We start from the raw sequence: 21,378 nt of genomic DNA on the forward strand, positions 1-21,378 counted from the left end.
ACAAAACTGAGGGAACTATACCTTTACATGTCTGTTACAAGAGGTACAACTGAAGGTCTAGACAAAGGGGTACAGAGGGTGGAGTCTGTAGTACAATTAATCCTATTTTTTAATATAATTTTTATTTTGATCATAGTGGTTTACATGTTGTTGACAATAATATTTTAGTTAAATATTTACATAACATCAGGGGGGATTCCCATCACCAAATTGTCCTCCCTACACCTCCGTTTTTGTCCTATCTCCCGTATCCTCTTCCCTCACCCCCAGGGCTGCTAGAATATGTGGTCCCCTATGTACCAATCCTACTACATAGTAGTCTTGCATCTGAGACAATTAATCCTATTTTTTAGAGCTAGAAGGTACATAACCATCCTGGATCATAGATACATTCACCAAACTAGAAGTTCACTGAACCCCAAAGTTTAAGGTTTTCATTTAAGAAAGTTCTTTACCTTCAGAAGTAGGATTGATTCCACAATTAGACATTGGTAACTGAACTCAATTGCTTGCTCTTTATTTTCAGAACTGAGATTGATTGGGGGAAAGCACCAATCATCTAACCATGAAGCTGGTTCTTCTGGTAGCCTGTCCCCATTTTGAAGCCCTCCAGAGGCAGACCTCCTGTCATTGGCCATCTCATTGACAGTCAGGTAAGACCAAAAGGGACTTGCTCACAGACACAAAGATGTTCCTGTCTGACCTCCTTCACCCCAAAAATACCAAGCGATTTAGTGATGACCAGAACTAGGTCAAATATCTATCTTGTTTATTTTGTTTTTTGACCACTACCCTGGGACACTCTCGGTTCAGTGCTTGGGGGACCATATGATGCTAGGTATCAAAACCAGGCCTCCTGCATACAAAACCTGCACTCAATGCAACCATCCTGTTGAGCTATCTCTCTGGACTCATAGTAGTGTTATGATCCTCCTGGATCTGTGCTCAGGGTTTAATTCTACTAGAGCTTGGGACACCATATGTGGTAAAGAATCCAACTGAGGTGAACAAGGCAAGCACTTTAACCCTGTACTATCTCTACAAATAACAAAATGTAAGCTAATTTTAAAAATACAATCAAATAAATAGACAGAAAATAAACATTCCACTCTCTAGTAAAACAACTATCATGATAACCTATTAACAAAATGAACAATCTAAATGAAAAAACTAGAAATGAAAAGGAGAAATATATGCATTGATAACATGATCTATAAAATATAATAATTCAAAAGTTCAAAACAACTGAAAAAATATAAATTCATAAAACTATCACCAAATGACTTAAAATACCATCTCTTTTGTGGGGGCACACCTGGTAATGCTCAGGGGTTATTCCTGGCAATACGCTCAGAAATCACTTTGGCTTGGGGGTTCGAACCAGGTTCATCCTGAGTCAGCCAAGTGCAAGGCAAACACCCTACTGCTGGGCTATCGCTCCCGCTCCTTAAAATACCATCTTTACATATCTGGAAAAAGTATCCAGCTACATGTTTTAATAGTGTTAAGTAGCAAAAGAAAAAGAAAAATCGATTTAGCAATAAGTAAATACATTGAAACAGTTTTTAAAAAATGACAGTTGAATTGCTTTAAATGGTTTCTTCAAATGATTAAAAAAAACCAATTCTATTAACTATTCTTAAAAATTAGGTTTCTGGAGCCGGAGAGATAGCATGGAGGTAGGGCATTTGCCTTGCATATGGAGGGGCAGTGATTCAAATTCTGGCATCCCATGTGGTCCCCGAGCCTTCCAGGAGCGATTTCTGAGCACAGAGCCAGGAGTAAGCCCTGAGTGCTGCCAAGTATAACCCAAAAACAAAAACAAACAAAAAATTTAAAAAATAAAAAAAAAATTAGGTTTCTGGGTTTCTATAGTGATGTCCTATATCTATAATGATATCCTCATACATTTATATTTACATTGATATTTAATTTCAATGTTTTGTTATTTAAGCAATGACTTGCTATTAAAATGTGTGTGTGTGTGTGTGTTTCATTAACAAATAAAGCTATGGGTCATGATAGAAGAAAACTGGTTTGAGAAAGAATTGAATTCTAGTTCCTTCTTATTTCATAACTATGTGTTTTTGTGTGTGTGTGTATATATATATATTTTATCTGAACACTTACTTATTTTTATAGGACAAATAAGCATCAAAAATTATAAAATCAAGTAAGATAAATGATGATAGACTTGGTCTGAAAGATAGTAAAGGTTTTGCATGTGGCTGAACCTGACTTGATCCCTGGCTTGATGATCCATCCTAGCATTACAAGGTGCAGCTCTACAGGCCCCTGAGTCAAATAATACCTGACATTACAGAGAGGGTCTAAATAGCACCACATTCCCCAGCCCTTGCATTAAATTGCTGGCCTGGTTAGCAAAGATTCACTGGCATAGGCCCCTAGGTATCTTGAGCACCTCTTAGTAATCTCCCATCAACTGGAAAATAATAAGATAACAAGACTAAATATAAGGATAAACCAAGTGTAATAAATTAAAAATACTATAACTATACTAGCAATTAATATTTTTATTAGGTAAAACTTGAAAAACTGACCCTTAAATATATATGAGAAAATAAGAGATTTAAAATGTTGTTAAAACTATAATAATAGTCATTTAATAAAAGATTTACTAAAAGTCAGGGCCTGAGCAATATCACAGAGGGTAGGGCCTCATGTGGGTGAATTGGGTTTGATCTGCAGCATCCTATATGATCCTCTGAGTCTGCCAGGAGCAATTTCTGAGCTCAGAGTCAGGAGAAACCCAAGCGCTACTGGGTATGGCACCAAAAAAAAAAAATCAACAAAAAGTTACTAAAAGTAGAATATAGAAATCTTTCAAAAATAGATTTAATTCATAAATGATTTAATTTATAATAGAACAAGATGTATGCTTGAATCAACTGGTAATGTTCCTAAATAGGGATGACAGAATCAGACAGACAGGACAGTAAGTAAGGTACTTGCCTTGCACACACCCACCCAAAATCTCTGATGGTCCCTGATCCAGCCATGAATTATCCCTGAGTAGAGAGCCAGGAGTAAGATCTAATCACTGCTGGGTTTGGCCCCCAAACCATCAAAATAAACAAAAATAATAGGGACCACAACAAAACTAGACCCCCATTTCTACATGCAAAGAGTTATGCAAATATAGAGCCATTTTATAAAAACATCAGTTTATTATCTAGAAGGAAAAGGTTTGAATTTGGGCAGAAGATACATTTTTTATGAAGAAATGAAGCCAATAAAACAAAATGTGCATAGTCTGAATGCTCAAATTTTCCACAATAAACTAATGCTACTTCTCAAAATGAAAATGACAGAAAAGGGAAACTCCTGATATATATCTCTAATAATTAGAATACATAGTTAGAATTCGGAAATATGTAAGGACAATATTTATTACTCAAATTCATCTAACTCTACTGAACATTTTATATTATTATATATTATATATTATATATTATATATATTCACTCATATGTATGTGTGTGTACGTGTATTCATATAGAAAATACCTTCTTTGGAAGCATCATTATTGAGATGAATTCAGAAACTACAATTCATCTAAAATGCATAAATGAATGGCTTTTAGTGTATTCACAGAGATGCACAACCATCACAATTGCTTAAGTGCAGAGCACTTCATCACCCTAAAAATAAATCCTGGATCTATTCACTCTCACACTTTACCTTTTCATACCCACCTCCCAGGAAGCAAGATCAATCCCACTTTTTTAGAACTTCCTTTTATAGGGATTTTACATGAATGGAGCTATGTAATATATAGTCTTTCTGGAGTAGATATTTTTTTACTTAGTGTAATATTTTTACAGTTTATCCATGCTGTAATATATACTAGTTCTTTCTTTGATTGTTGCATATTCTTTCATTGTACAGTTATACAACATTTTACTAATTCATCAGCTGATGAACAGTTGAACTGTTTCCATCTCTTTACTGCTATGAATAATATGGACTTGTGCTTTCCCATGGGTATATTCCTAAGAGTAGAATTGTTTCACCATACAGTAAATCCATGTCTAACATTTTGAGTAATTTCCAAACTGTTTTCTAAAGTAGCTGCACCATTTCACATTTCTACCAATAATAACTGAGGATTACAATTTCTCCACATGCTTGCCAACACTAGTTATAGGCTATCTTTTTCTTATAGCTAGGTGAGGAGATACAAAATAATAGTAGGATTTCAGTTTGATTTACATTTTCTCATAATAACTTATGATGCCGAACAATATTGTCTAGTGTCTTCCCTAACAGTGCTTGAGAGTACAAGGAACACCCCTTGTGATACTCAGCTGGGTAGTGTGGGCCTGCTGACCCAGTAATAGAGACCACCAGTGGTCTCTCCCAATGATGTGGAGAGTGGGGAGGAAGATAGTATGCAAGGGATCACACTCAGGCTCTTAAGCAAACAAAGCATATGCACCACCCCTTTGAGCACCCCAAAGCATATTAACCCCAGTCTCTGAGTGACATTTTATATATTCATTGGTCCTTTTTAGAGAAATGACTCCAGTCTTAGATTTCATCTTACAGTTTTGTTTGTTTATTTTGGTGGATCTTCACCTTGTAGTGCTCTGAGATCACTCCTGGAGGTGCTCAGCAAACCATATGAGGTGTTCTGGATTGAACCCAAGGCAGGTGCTCTACCTGCTGTAATATCTCTTTGGTCCTGACAGTTCTTTTTTAATGATTTACTTTTATACTTTAATAATTGACAACAGGGCTAGAGAAGACAGCTCAGAGGTCAAGGCACATAACCTTAACCAAGGCACATGGCATGCGACCAACCCCAGTTTGATCTCAGTATCTATGAACCCCACACTCATTACTGTGTGCATCTCTAATTGACCCCATTATTAGGAGGACCAAGTATCCCAACACCACAAGGCCTGAGCAGTATATCTTATAGCACTTGTATTAAATTGTTAACCTGTGAGCCAGGAGTCACTGGGAAGGGATCTTTGGACTCCAGCACTGAGCACCACTTAAAAGAACTTTCCCCCACCCTCGAAAAAAAATGACGAGGTAAGATATTTTTCTACCACTGTCCAAACAGGTGGATGCCGAGATTACATTAAACTGAGAAGCTTCTGCACTTCAAAGCGAACAGTGGCTAGGGCAAAAAGGTCACCCACAGAATCAAAACAACTATTCACACAACACTCATCAGAAAAGGGACTAATATCTAAGATATACAAAGTACTGACAGAGCTTAACAAGAAAAAAATCTTACCTCATCCAAAAAAGAGAAGATGAAATGAACAGACATTTTCGCAAAGAAGAAATACAGATGGCCAAAAGACACATTAAAAAAAAAAGCTCCACATCACTAGTCATTGGGGAGATGCAAAACAACAATAATCAAAACAACAATGAGGTACCATCTCATGCCACAGAGACTGGCACACAACACAAAGAACAACCACTGCTGGTGTGGATACAGGGAGAAAGGAGCTCTCATTCACTGATGGCGGGAGCTGTCTGGTCCAGCTTTTTGGAAAACAATATGGATATTCCTTAAAAAACTGGAAATTGAGCTTCCGTATGATCCAGCTATACCACTCCTGGGAATATACCCTAGGAATACAAAAACATAATACAATAATGCCCTCTGCACTCCTATGTTCAGAGCAGCATTATTTACAATAGTGAGAATCTGGAAACAACCCAAATACCCAACAGCAGATGAGTAGCTAAAGAAATTGTGGTACATCTATTCTAAAATACTATACAGCTGTTAGAAAAAAATGAAGTCACAAAATTGGTTTATATATGGATGGATTTAGAGACTATTATCTTAAGTGAAAAAAGTCAGAGGGAGAGAGATAAGCAGAGAATAGTCTCATCTGTAGGATTTAGGTAAAATAAAGGAGAGTATAATCATAACACTCTGAGGCAAAAGAAATGAGGGCTGGAAGAACGAGCCCATGATAACAAGATTATCAAAAAGAGTGTTAAAGTGCAGATAGAAAAATAACTACACTCACAGCTACCATTACAATGATAGAGAAATACAAATCCTGTCTTGAAGACAGGCAGGGCGTGGGGAGAGGTAGGAAATGGGCACATAATGGTGGTGGGAAGTTGCACTGATAAAGGGGTGTGCACTTTATGGCTGAAACCCAATTATGAACATGTTTGTAACCATTGTGCTTAAATAAATTATTTTTTAAAAAGATATTTTCCATGTTTTCTCTTACTAGATTGATAACTTATAAATATTTTCACTCATTCAGTGGTTTGCTTTTATTACTCTTGGTGGTATTCTTTGTAGTTTGAAAACATTTCATTTTGATATATTTTAATTTATCGATCTTTCCTGATAGTTTTACTTTCAGATATCATGAAACCATTTTCTAATCCAAGAGCTATTTAAGTCTAATATATACTTTGAGTTAATTTTTATGCATAGGATCAGGTAAAGGTCAAATTTCATTTGTTCACAGGTGTCCCAAATCATTTAATGAAGAAACTTTTATTTGTCTGCTGATTTATCTTGGTCTCTTTTGTCAGAAATTAATAGACCACAAATGTAAAAGATTTATTCTTATTCAATACATTGAATTGGCAGCAATGTTTTGGATAAGGAAACCTCAATACGGTTTCATTTATTCTGGATTATAAAGAATACTATCAGTTTCTGCAAAAAAAAAAAAAAAATGCAAGCTGTGGCTTAACAGAGATTGCATTGATCTTGCAGCTCATTTAAGGGAATACTGCTATTTTAATAATATTGAATCTTCTGATAAAGAAAATGGGATGATTTACTAACAATATATTATGAATTATATTTTGAACTATACTTATATTATTTTAATTTGCATCATTTTAGGTATTTATTGGGGGGCCGCACCCAGCAATGCTCAGGGTTTGCTCCTGGCTATGTACTCAGAAATCTTTCCTGGCTTAGGAGACCATATGGGATGCCGGGAATCGAACTGAGGTCCATCCTAGGTTAGTGTCACTGCTCCGGCCCCAATTTGCATCATTTTAGTTAAAAAAGGACATGTGGTGGAATATTGCTAATGATGATTATACTCTAGTTCTGTTTCATGTATGAAATAAAGATCATATTCTCACCCATTATTTCTTTAAAGTAGATGCTCTGATCATTTGCTTTTTGTTTTATTTTTGGGTCACAAGGCTATGGAATCTGTGCTCAGGGGGCCATACAGAATGTCAGGGATCAAACCCAGGTCAGCAGTGTATAAGGCAGAGCCTTGTTCATTGTTCTATTTCTCTGCCCCCAAATATCTTATAATTTAATAACAGGTACAGTTTTTCATATTCTGATTCTAATGATAATAATAATAATTGGTGTTATAACTTCAAGAAATAGCTACCTCCACAAAAAAACAACAACTTTCAAACCTGCTAATAAAATCTATTGTATTACCTGGAATTATCACAAACTTTTGAGAAATCACAGATAAAACAATACTCAAACATCCCAACAATTTCCAACAACAGGGAAATATCAAATTATTAATACAAGGTAAAGCTAAATAGTCTGCATACTAATTATTAATATAAACTTTTAAGACTTGTAAAATTAGATTTGTAAACAAAATTACCTAATGCATAAATGTATTAAAGATCATAAAATGATCTGGAAATAAAATAGTTTTGACTTCTAATAGCACTGAAATATTTTTGTTTTATTTGGGGGCCACATCCCGTGGTGTTCATGGACTACTCCTGCCTCTGGTATAAGGGACTGTATGAAGCCAGGCACTGAATAGAAGTTTCCATCATGCACAGCATGTGCTCAGCTCAATGCATTTGAGCTACCTCTCTGGTCCCTCAGTTTCCCTTATTTTGATAAGGCTGTTAAATATATTGAAATCAATGATAATGCATATTTTCTAAAATAAGATGCTTTCCTTGTAGCACACAGAAGGACATGTGACAACCAACAAACATATGATTCAGTATTATTTGCTTAGCAAAGCTGCTATCAAGGCCACTAAAAATATAGATTTTATGTTCAACCCTGCCCTTAGGGCTAGGACTAATGCAGGCTAGGGAAAGCTCATCCTCTTATGTACATTTAGAGAGCTTAGAGATATAAATCAATAAGTTGATATTTGCTTTTCAACTCAAGAGCTTATAAAGACAGTTAAAAGAAAAGCAGACAAGCAAAGTATTTATTTTTTTAACAAATGAATGGACTATAATCTCCTTATTTAGCAGTCATTAAACAGTATTGTAAGGATTTCTCTCCCTGTATAGTGAAGATGAATATATCCTCCATCTCTCCAAAACCAGATGAAATGAATTTCTTATTTTGTGGACTTGTAAAATAAAGGGAAATACTTTATTCTACGTGTAATGAAAAAATATAGGAAGACTATATTCACTGTTAATTAACAGAACTTCAGGAAATTAATTCTCTTCCTGCAGTTGCTTTTATTTTAAGCAAGATAGTTTGTGTTGAACAGAATTTACTTAAAAAGATCTGAAGTGAGAGAAAGAGAAGTATGTATTCAAAAGAAAGAATAGCTCCTAAAGAATGGAAAAAGCAAAGATACATAGATAAAAACAAGCGAGAAACGTGTTCAAGGGAGGACACGGGCTTGAAGAGCATGCCCGGCATTGCCTTTTTCCTGCTTCTATAAATAACAACATGACATCATGCTGATAAGGCACACTGCTCAAATGCAAGAAGCAAGCTTGCTCTTCAGCAGAGGCAGGGAAACACCAATAATGTAGACACACTCCAGAGAAGAGAACAATAGTGCAGGCTGAGGCTCTAGCCCCTCACACTCTACAATCCCCAAAAAGCTCCTGATTAACTAGTCAGCAAAGGATTGAACGCCATGCTTCTTTCCTATCACAAATATAAATGGGGGAGGGGGGCTCAAATCATATCAGGCATACCCAAAGAAGCACTGAGAAAAACTGTAATCTTTTTCTTAATAAAAGCACATAGAGGATGCTACAGCCCTCCCTGTTGTTTTTTTTTTTTTTAAGGTGAATAAGATACCTAAAGAAATGGATAAACAGAACACAGACTCACACACACTATGATAGGTTGAAGTTCTTCCACTCAGAAAGAGAGTGAAAGCAGAAAATAAGAACTCCTTGTCTTCTGAGGTGGAGATGAATTGAACTACAGAGAAGTAAAATACCCTTCCATCAAAGCTGCTCCTGCAGCTTTCATCCCTGCTCACAGGGATGAAAAAAATGCAGCCCATGCTGCCCCTTTCCTTAATGGGAAGGGACATGCAAAAGGGAACACACACACACAGACACACACACACACAGACACACAGACACACACACAGACACACACACACACACACACACACACACACGCTGGGCACATGCATGCTGGGCTGTCCAGAAAGAATAAAGACATGCAAGAGAAAAGGAACACACACACAAAATCTGGGTTGTCCAGAAACAAAGAAAGTAGCTTCCAATCGAATAAAATGATAAGCTGGAGTATGTGCATAAATCACTACTAGGAATTTTAGTGGTTCCCAAGGGCCTGTTCAAACTAACTGGCAATACTGAGGACTCAACACCATAGTTTTTGGGTCCTACGACAAGCATCACAGTGTATTACAGAGAGTCTACCAGGATAAGCCTGAAACCTGTCTGATGCTTAGGTTTTCTCATCTTGGTCCTCTGTCCAACATATTTCCTCTCATCCCAACAGTTTTTACTTCATTTAAATTGAAAGTATTTGGGATTGGAACAATAGTGCAGCAGATAGAGCAATTGTCTTGCTCATCACCAACCCACATTCAAAACCCCACACTTCATGTGATCACTGGAATGTGCCAGGAGTAATTCCTTAATGCAGAGCCAGAAGTAAACCTCTGAGCACCACCTGCTGTGGCTCCAAAAGCAAATAAAACCAAAATAAATGAATGTATTTCTTAAGTCAGCACATCAGAATTTAAAGATCTGACTTGGTGCCCTCTTTAAAAGCATCCCTTCATTTCAACCACTAAAATAGTTTCTCCTCTCTTTTCTGAAATTGACTTTAGTAATTAATTTAGGTGCCCCTCAAGAAAAACATATAGCCCTAGATGAATAATATTCTTACTGAGAGAATAACACCATCCTCATGATCAAAGGATTATCCAACAGATTCATGTATTTATTAATCAGACAGATGGTGAGATTTGGTGATGTGTTAGTTCTAGACTTGGTCTCAAAAACCAGATTCAAACATCAAAGAGATTATGTAATGGGCTAGAGTGCATACTTTGTACATGAGAGGCCCAAGTTTTCAATCCCCACACTGCAGTCTCCCAAGCAAGTCCAGAAGAGAGTCCAAAGCACAGACCCATGTGTGGCCCCTAAAGAAACAAATAAGATCCCAATAACAATCAAAATTTAAACTGCTAGGAGATAATATAATCAAACATATACCCTAAGTTTCAAAGGAGTGCCCATAAAATAATTCTCAAAATACTTTCATAATAGCAACTTAATTGAAATGTTTATTGACTTCCATTCAAGTATTTCAGTAAAATTGGTTTAATTACACTAGTCATGTCAGTAAAATTACATGTATTTATTATATAAAACCAAATATATACACATATATTACATACAAATACTTAAAACTGAAGGAGAGGGGAACTGTGTAAATCCGTGATGTTTAAAAATAAGAGGGATCGGGGCCGGGTAGGTGGCGCTGGAGGTAAGGTGTCTGCCTTGCAAGCGCTAGCCAAGGAAGGACCGCGGTTCGATCCCCCGGCGTCCCATATGGTCCCCCCAAGCCAGGGACGATTTCTGAGCACATAGCCAGGAGTAACCCCTGAGCGTCAAACGGGTGTGGCCCAAAAACAAAAAACAAAAAACAAAAAAAAAAATAAGAGGGATCAAGAGAAAAAAATTGTAGATTTGTCTCTAATTCCTAAGAAAAATTTTAGAAATAAAATCAAAGCTCAGAGAGACAGTATAAAGGTTAAAATGCTTTTCCTTGTGTGTGAGTAAGCCCAGTTCAAAACCAGCATCACATATGTTCTCCTGAACACCATAGAAGTAATCCCTGAGCATTGCCAAGTGTGGTCCCAAAACAGAAAGAAACAAATTTAAGACTGTGCAGCGTGGCCTTTGAGACTGGCTGTAGTCTTGACAAGACCCACACTCAGTCTCTGGGCAGAGTTCCTCATCTATAATGATGGATGCCTTCATCAACAACATCCTGGAAAATTACTTGGGAAGATTAATGAAATACTGGTGCCTAGACACTTTGAACATATAACCACTAATATTTCAAGTAAACCCTAAAATCCTTTCATCCTCAGGGGACTTTGGGAAGAACCAAATAGAAACAGCACAGTCTGCTTGACCCTGAAGCAACAGCTCACTAAACATAATAGTAATAGATCTGTAAGTCTTTTATCACTTCAATCCTGTGTCAGCTTCCTGCTAAGGAGCTCAAGACCTCAAAGAACCTACCCCACTTGGAATTCTTGATTTTCTACCATGAAAGAGACTGAATGTCAGCCAAGAGCTATGATGTGGATTGTCCCCACACCATAAGAACTTTTTGATGTTCTTTACATGACTGTAACCCAACTACAATCATATTTGAAATCAAGGTGTTTAAATAAATATATTAATGAGAAAAAACATTCTAGACAAACATAAATTACACAAATAATTGTGTTGAGGGCCAGAATAAAAAATATAAGAACTTTTCGATGGAGCTATGGCTTCTTCATACCCACAATCGCCTCAACATCAATGCATGACCACCTGCTATGGACAGTCCTTTGGTCTCTAAAAGTAATAAATTTTGGCAAATTTGTGTCAAATTAAGTATTTTTGTAAAATGTTATTACTTCTTTTTTTTTTTTTTTTTGGTTTTTGGGCCACACCCGGCGGTGCTCAGGGGTTACTCCTGGCTGGGACACCGGGATTCGAACCAACAACCTTTGGTTCTGGATCGGCTGCTTGCAAGGCAAACGCCGCTGTGCTATGTCTCTGGGCCCATGTTATCACTTCTTGGAAAGCCTGTCTAGAGTACAGGTAGGGGCGGGGAGGGGAGGAGGGATATTTGGGTCATTGGTGATGGGAATGTTGCACTGGTGAGGGGGGTGTGTCATCTGATATGACTGAAACCCAACCACAATCATGTTTGTAACCAAGGTGTTTAAATAAAAAATATTTATGGGCCCGGAGAGATAGCACAGCGGTGTTTGCCTTGCAAGCAGCCTATCCAGGACCAAAGGTGGTTGGTTCAAATCCCGGTGTCCCATATGGTCCCCCGTGCCTGCCAGGAGCTATTTCTGAGCAGACAGCCAGGAGTAACCCCTGAGCACCGCTGGGTGTGACCCAAAAACTAAAACAAAACAAAAAAACAAAAAATATTTAAAAAAAAGTTATCACTTCTATTCATTTATTTTAGGTTTTGAGCCACAGCCAGCGACAATGCTCAGGACTAATTCCTGGCTCTGTACTTAGGAATTACTTCAGATGGTGCTTAGGAGACCATATAGGATACAGGGGATCAAACCCAGGTCAGTAACATGCAAAGCAAGTGTCCTACCTGTCATTCTATCTCTCTGGCCCCAGAGAGAAAAAAGTTATTTATTTAGCTAAAAGCTACATACTTTTGATTTTAAAATAAAAACTGACCTGAAAACAGAAAACAAAGCAAACTATAAATCAATAGCTATACATTTCATTTAACAACTTCAAAACGTAAATTCAGAGTTCCCAGTGAGTAATGGAGAGACAGAAATTCTGATCAAAGTTAATAACTCAAGATCTTTTTAACAGGCTACAAAGAGACTTTCATGCTAGTGAATCTCTAGTTATTATCACCTGTATATCACATTCATAGTTATTCAAAGTATAAAATACTTGCCCTTTAAGAGGTTTATATCGGGGTCAGAGTGATAGCATACTCAAGCAGCTGATCTGGATTCTACCAAACAAGCCATATGGTCCCCCAGCACTTCCAGGAGTAATTTCTGAGAGCAGGACCAGGAGCAACCCCTGAAGGCCTCTGGGTGTGGTCCCAAAACCAAAACCAAAACCAAACAAAACAAAAGTTTACTCATCCCACCCCTTAAAAAAATGCACATACTTTTGCTGGACCAAACTTTCATTTAAAAACCAGAGAGGAAAAATAAAAATAAAAAACAGAGAGATTAATAATAATAATAATAATAATAATAATAATAATAATAATAATAATAAGTGGATGGGACCCAAGGGCCAAACAGTCCCAGGAGCATAGAGTGGAAATAAAAATGGTTATCCCTAAATACCCAAGCCAATGTCAATGACAGAAGACTCAAGAGACCCAAACTATAACAAGCTATACAAAATGGACCTGTTATGCTATCAGTCTAGGAGGATATGGGTGAAGTTACGGGATGCATACGGGAACTCTAGTGGAGAGAGGTTAACACTGGTGGTGGGAACGGCTCTAATTCACTGTCACTATGTTACTGAAATACAATTGTGAACACTTAAAAAAAAAAAGCCAGAGAGATAGAACATGAGTTAAAGCTCATGCTTTGTATGTGTCCAAGCCTAATTTGATTCCCAGCCATAAATGGTTTTCCAAACATTGCTGGATGCAGACATAGAGGACTCCAAGCATTGTCCCAACTGACCAGTTGGCCCCTGACTACTGCTGAGATGACACTAGTAACCTCCAACATCTCAGGGTCAGAAGAGCACTGCATGCTTGAGCCCTAGCATCAAACCACTAGCCTGGCTAGTTAAGAATCACGACAACTGTCCTCAATAGCACCACCTGGGAGGGCTCCCACTACCAGGAAAAAAGACAAGAAAAGAAAATCACCAAAGACAGTGTCATCAATGTAAGGTTTGTTTTTTTTTTTTTCTCTATTTCCTATAGCACAAATCTAAGAGCACAGAGAAACTTGAACAGCCTGATCACTCTGGCCTACATGTCAGATTATAACCCCGAGTTAGAAATAACATGACAAGCTAGATAGCACAAGAAACTGATCAGAGCTGACATTCGTAAGATAGTATAAGGGAACAAAATATATAACTAAAGACTCAGGAGCATGAGCCCAAACAAAAATAGTTGCTAGATAAGAAAATTAGTAAGTGGATCTATGTAATTCAGATCTTGGTGAGCTGTAATACAATAAATGATTAGTACAGTCTGTACAGTTTACTTCCATAAAGATAGAGTCCTCACATTTAAAGACACATACCAAGCAGGGAAAGATTTATGGAGAAAGCACCTTGTCTTCCATGCCAACTAAAAAAATATATCCCTGTGCCATTAAAAAAAGCTGAGGGAAAAAGATTGTAAATTTTGCAGTCAGGTTATAGCAGGTAAGGCACTTACTTACCTTGCACCTGGCTGACCCAGGTTCAGTTCCCATTACCCTGTATGATGCCCTGAGCCCACCTCCGTCCAGAGCCAGGAGTAAGGCCTAAGCACTGACAGGTGTGACCCACTTACCAATAAATGTGACCAGATGATAGTACAGCAGATAGGACATTTATCTAGCATGATGCCAATCTGGGTTCGATCATTGGAAACCCATATGCTTCCCAGAGCACTGACAGAAATTATTCCTAAGTACAGAACCAGGAGTCACACCTAAGTATCACCGAGTGCGTGGTGATGTGTGGCTTTAAAACAAAAACTAACCAAAAGAGCCTAGAGTCAGCCAATCAGACCCTGCACTTGGCTCAAAATGACCATCTAAGGAAAGGAGGACAAGAGCAGTTAGCATTTCATGTGAACTCATGGCAGTTACTGAATAACTGAAGTGCACTCCTACCATAATATTTTCATTTCATAGGCATGCTTTGTATCTTTTGTTTTCATATTACTTCAAATACTTATTTATGCTCAAAAACAGGTCTACAAAGCAGCAGAACTTCCCAAATACCAAGCATGTTTTCTTTCTAGAACAAGACTGCCTGGACCCACTTTCTGGGTGATCCCTCCCGGATACATTTCCTTATGTGACTGACTGGTTGTTCTGAGGATCAAGTGGAAAGAAAGCTGCTGGTACAGTGCCTAGCCAAAGGAAATACATTAAAAGTTCTAACAGTGACTACCATTGCAAAGCTGATATTGTCTTTGACATATCAGATAACAACATGTATAAACCAAGAAGCACATATAGGGATATATTATTAGCAACTCCAAAGAAGAAAAAATAAATATTTCATCTTCTTCAACTAAGAGACTTAATAATATTCCCATATCTCCTTCTTAGAGTACACCAGTCTTGTCTTATCACTCACAGGAATCTCACCCCTGCTTCGCCCACGGGTCCTGAACAGAAGGCAACTGACTAATAGCCCAGGCTCCTGGGAAAATCTGTAACAACGGAGAGATGGAAGGCTGAAGAACAAGATGTTCTATATAGCCTATGACATTCAGGCTCATTTTGATACGAGTCCTCAAAGGGAAAACATCATAGATTTAATCAACAGACGGCTTTATTTTGAGGGGGGAGACTTGAGCCACACCTGTGGCACTCATTTTTAGGACTGGAATGGCACAGTACCTCTAATCGTTGTATGCGTCCTTTGAAAAACATAAAGAGGGAAGAATTTGGATAAGCAGCTTCTTTTTTGAGGAGAATTTCCTTTGCTTCATCCAGGCCTGCTTTGTTATCACTGCCATCCAAGGCAAAAAACGGGCGGACCACTGTGTGGTACCAGAGCAGAGCTAATCTATAGGAAGGAGAGAAATATTGATCCAACATTAACCAGAAAACTTTTCTTCTACTGTTCCTATTTTTAAAAATCAGTAGGTGCTCTACCAATCTACCCTACTCTTCAGACATGTGATATGCAACCTCTGAAGAAGTCAAATAGGAGTCTCAGTCCCTATTTTCATTTGATCAATATTTGCAAAACTGCAAGTTTGGCACAAACATAGAAATCTGCAGGCTCTCATCAGGTGAAATGAGAATAAAGCAATGGAAACATTTAACTCTTCTGAAGCTTCTAGAAGGGCTTCTGATGGAGTGACTCTGAAAACCTTGAATTCTGCATCTCCCTCAAAGTACAAATCAAAATAGTGGCTGGTTTCCACAGTTACTGCCACCTCAAAATAAGAACATTACTGTTTTTGCAAAAGAACAGTGTTACTGTCTTGTACTACAAAATTAGGGAGAAAGTGCATAATCTCAATTAAAACATGGAGTCACAGATGAAAGGCCCCTTTTCTGATCTTTAAAGATGTTAAATTTAAAAATAATAGGTAAGTTACTTAAAATTCCCTTACTTAAATCCTTCCCTTTCAAGAAAAATGTTAAACAAGTAAACAAAACAGGTTGACTGTGATCTGCCTTTAATAAGCAGAAAAGTTTAACACATCAAATATCACCAGGTTAAGTGCTTAGAAATTTGATTCTTTTCTGCAAGCAGACTAATGCACATCATTAATTCAATTAATTTCTTTCTCAGAAAATAATATTGCTATAAAGAAGGAAATTAGCATAAGCCACAACTCTGTTAATTTGACTAATGAATCACTGTTTGTATAATTTAACAAGGTTGAATAGGTAAAATATTTTAATAAAAATTATTATTTTATTTTTTAAATTCTTCTTTTAACTTATTTTAATATCTTTATTTAAGCACCATGATCACAAACATGTTTGTAGTTGGGTTTTAGTTATAAAAAGAACACTGTTACCAACCTATTAAGAGTTAACATCCAGATTCGTCAATATTGAAATGAATATATATAGAGTTCACTATGATTGATAATCAACATTAACAATGAACTTGACAAATGGTAGAATGTCAAAGGACATTTGTCTGATAAAGTTACTCAAATTGCAAATGACAAATTGAAAGAAAAATCACGTCATTTTTAAATGATGAAGAAATGGGTGAATTCTTGCTCTGGATAGTTACATCAGCTTCTCTATACTATGCTGTTGAAGTAATTCTCATTTGCTTTTTGATTGAACGAGACATGACCCAGTGAGTTGAATGGCACTAAGTATCCACCCCATAATAAGCAAGAAACCAACAGACCATTAAGACTAAGGAAATGTACTCCCAAATGGGTATTCTCTATAAGAATAACAATTCCAGAATCACCAAAAAGGCTTATCTAATTTGTTTCCTTTAAATCTAAAAGTCAGGATTATGAAACTCACTGACTATAGTCATAAGCCACCAAAACTGCTTATATAAACATATCAGAGGGTAAAGCTACCAATTTGCCTGTTAAAAGCTCAAGATTTTTTGACTTATGAACAGTGCTTTGTTCTTTGAGGTCAGCTTCTAAGCACAACCAAATCCTTGCCATTACCTTGAAAGACACAAGCCATCATGTCAACTAACAAGCATTTTACCTGTAGTTTCCTTTAAAGGTTTTTGACTGCTGTTTACTTACTTTCAACACTATATTATACCAAAGCATTGCAATATAGCTACTCACGTAGCTAAAGGGGCCTTCATGTCCTTACTTTCGCTTGCATACATCAGTGAAGAAAGCCCCTGTAGGCGGTCTCCAGGAAAACCCAGCAGGTTGATGATTTTGAGCAGGTTTGGGGGCACCATGGATATGCAAAGGTGAAAAAGGCCATATCCAAAGCTAACAGCACCTTTCAGTCTGTTCAGAGACTCCTCAGACACCCCTTCAGCCACAATGTGATTATCATTTGCAGCATCAGATGTCAAGGGCTCTTCCGTTAGCTTCTTCTGATACAGCTCCTGGAGGGCATTGATGTCCAGATAGCATTTATTGTAAATCTTCCAGGCTTTCCTAAGGATCCATCCACCTTTTATATATGCTACAAAGAGAAAGGGGGAAAACATGAAAAAAATCCTTCTAAACAGTTTTCCTATTTTAATAATTAAGGATAATAAGGAATGACCTCTAACTCAACTAAAATTAAACAAATGATTAATTTGCTCAGTGAACAGGTGAACAATGCATCTTTTTCTCCTATGGTTTAAATGTCTTATTCACTTGTTTCCCTTTACTACACTGACTGCCCACTTAGCAAGAGACACGGATTGTATTGTTTTTTATTGTCGTATCAAACTCTTCATACAGTAGCTAGGACATAGCTTTTAATATTAACAAAAAAAAATGAAAACACACAAGCATCACTCAATCCAACTTTTTCACTTGTGTTCAGTATGTCTGCTTTATTTTGCCCCTGTATTCTTCTTATATAACTTTTTGAATTTACCTACCTATCTTGCATTCCTCCTCAAGAATAAATTCTAATTTTATACCCCAAATACCAAGCATGCAACTCACCAAAATAAATGCAAACAATTAATTGGGTATATAAATGGCCAGTGTATTGACAAAAGTCATTAATTGCAGAAATGCAAAGAATCCCCAATTCAACTCTATTTAATGATCATTCTGTGGCCTACCTACATCTTATTAGCATGGTCTAATTTGGTCTATAATCTTCATGTTCACCCACTGCCTTAGCCTAGAAAATTACAGTGAAGCTACTTTACAACTAAGGGTGACAAACTGTCAGCCTTAAACTAACTCCCATTATTCCCCCCTTAGCTACTTTTTAAAGGAGCCACGCCTGCAGGGATAAGCCCAGACTATACCAGGTGTGTTAGGCCTCCAAGGTTGAGCTAAGTCACTACAAGGTCTGTCCCCTATAAAATATAATGAAGCAAATCTTTTAAAAGGCAGCACATTTTTGTAACTATTTCCCAACTTGATAATAGAAATGTATATTTGGCGAAAATATGTCCATTCAATCTAATACAAATTAAGCAAACACTACACTTCAAATGCCACTCTAAGAGAATCAGATATAAGACACAAAGCCTCTTTCCAGAGGCACAATCACTTTCCCTTTCTACATGGACATGGCGGGGTGGAGAAGGGGAAGATTAATAAATCCCTGAAACTTCTGGGTTGGCTAACAAAGTGTTAAGTTGATTCAACAAATAAAGTGATGTTTCTCAGTTATGATCTGAAAAGCCAAAGAGTGACCCTCCAAAAAGTAAACTAAAATATATAGTCTTGAGACTATAAAAGCAATTTGTTAAAAATAAAAATAATCAGATTATAAATTTTAAAAATTTGGGTCACTCCCAGTAAGGCTTACTCCTGGGTCTGTGCTCCAGGATCACTCCTATTAGGGCTCAGGAGACCATATGGGGTGCCAGGGCCAGCTATGTACAAGGCAACTGCCCTAACTGCTGTACTATTACTCTAGCTCCTGAAAAAAAATTTAAACAAAGAAAATCCTTGAAAATGTTAACAAGTTATTAAGTCTGGGTATGTAAGGGCCATCAATGAACTGTAGTACAAAATATCAAACCTCCCTGTGCCCACTAGAATCAGAAAGTGAAAAGTGAAACCATTGACAGTATATTTATTTTTATATGGTCCATTGGATCATATATAGGAAAATAATATTGATACTGTAAGAACTGTTCTTTTAAAGTTTCCTTTCTTGGGCCAGAGGTATAATACAGTAAATAAGACACTGCCTTACATGTAGCTGACCTGTGTTTGATCTTCAATATTCATAAAATCCCCTAAGCCCCACCAAGTGTGGCCCTAAAACCAAAAATAAATAAAATTAAAAAATGTACTCTCTCATTAAATTACCTATTTTGTAGATTATATAAATTAGAAAGTACAAGTTTTGCAGAGTGTTTGTAGATAACTACTTCTTCCCAGCCTCATGCCTAACTAGAAATTTGGAGGGAAAGCTTTTAGCTACTATAGATAGCTTATGAAAAAAATAGAGCTTCCATTTTTAAAAAGGCAGCAATTCAGGCAAGATAATAGGGCTGCAAACATATAAGGATAGATGAACAAGCATCTCAGAGGCACATGTTGGGGGCAAAAGGGTCAGATGGGACACTGAAATTACAGATGCTACATGCGATCGAATAAGAAATAGACCCTGCAGTAAGAGAAGAGGAAAATGTCTAAGGCAAGGCTGAAAGTACTAGAATTAGGGAATACAAACTACAGCAGGTTAGACTCAGAAGAGTTGTAACCAGGAAAGGAGCAATGAGAAGACAGAAATCACTGTCAGTGATGGGGTCAGAGGAAGTGCTTAGGAATCTTAGGTACATGCCTCTCACATACACAAGGACTCAAGCTTGATCTCCAGTATCTCCTGAATCCTAAGCACTGTCCTATATAGCCCTACAGGCCCCTGAGCACAATTGGTGGCCAGGTGGCCCCTAAAACTGCTGAGACAGTGTAGTGCCAAGCATATCACTGAGTTCAAACATTAAACCATCCTGTCCAAGTGTCACCAGAAGTGCTCCTAGGACCCCTTGAGCACTGCTTAGAAACAGAAAAAAAGTAAAAAAATAGAAAAGATTCAAACAAACAAAAATCTGTCAATACCAATACACAAAAATTAGCAAATAAAACGAAAGTTACATGTTACAATGTCCTTTCATAGAATAAATATGGAATTTGTTCATATATGTTCCATGTCTTACTTAGGGACGACCTTAGGTGCCAATCTTAGAAAGCAAAGGCTGACTAACATACATCATTATTAGCTTTCATACCCTGATACAACCAGGTAATGATAAGATTTAAGATGATAAGTGAACTTTATGCAAGGCAGTTAATACAAGTGGAAAAAAGAGACACTGTCTCCTTTTAAAATTGTACTAAGTTCAGCTTGGCACTGAAATAGATTCTCCTGGATTCACCCTCCTCCCTCTTTCCCAAACACCAGGGACAAAATGTCTGAGCACACACTGTCTCCAGCTGGATGGGCAAAGACCAAGCAAGTGTGGTTGGTGAGGGTCCCTGTGTCCTGCACAGGGAAACATGATGCAGAGCTTCCAATACACAGAAAAAAAAAAAACAAACAAAAAACAGGATTCACCCACAGATCCTGCCTGGTCTTCCACCCAGCTCCTCTAAAAGGTCAGTTATAAATCATTCAGGCCCTGTCTTTCCTGTGGAGAAGGGCACAGAGAGCAGAGAAGCAAAGTGCTTTAGGCCTTCCTCTTGGAGCAACCGACATCTGCTTACCGTGAGAGTAGGAGCCCTTCCTTGTCTGCAAAATGGAGCTATCAAATCTCTTGTTAAACTAACCTTGGGATCATTTTTACAGGTTCTCAGGCAGGTTTCAACCACAGCATTCTATCTGTCCACTTGCTCTAGACAAGGCAGATTAAGCCTAAAAGGGATGGTAAGTTTCCTGTGACCCACATATCAGAAGGGAAAACAGATGACTATTTTCACTACTTTTCTTGATTACTATTCTCCTTTATCCATAGACTTCTCATATTACCTTAACCCAATGATTCTTGGGGCATCTTTGGTGACCTTGAATTTCCTTCCTGAATGTCTTCTCCTTTCTTCCATCCCTCCCCTCTGATTCCCACATCTCACAGTCACCAGTCACCATTTATGCCAGGCAAATG

At 37.4% G+C, this 21,378-nt stretch overlaps 1 protein-coding gene across 1 annotated transcript in view; it reads right to left on the reverse strand.

The window, feature by feature from the left end:
- Positions 1–21,378, reverse strand: part of TTC39C (tetratricopeptide repeat domain 39C) — a 109,842-nt gene that overhangs the window by 32,636 nt on the left and 55,828 nt on the right. Inside the window, exons 5-6 of the mRNA XM_049770065.1 lie at positions 17,420–17,774; positions 15,525–15,693 (exon numbers count right to left, since the gene is read on the reverse strand). Of these exons, the coding sequence (XP_049626022.1) occupies positions 15,525–15,693; positions 17,420–17,774 (524 nt within the window). The remainder of the gene's footprint in view (positions 1–15,524; positions 15,694–17,419; positions 17,775–21,378) is intronic.

Source organism: Suncus etruscus, chromosome 3 (genome assembly GCF_024139225.1).
Source record: "Suncus etruscus isolate mSunEtr1 chromosome 3, mSunEtr1.pri.cur, whole genome shotgun sequence".
Lineage (NCBI taxonomy): Eukaryota > Metazoa > Chordata > Mammalia > Eulipotyphla > Soricidae > Suncus > Suncus etruscus.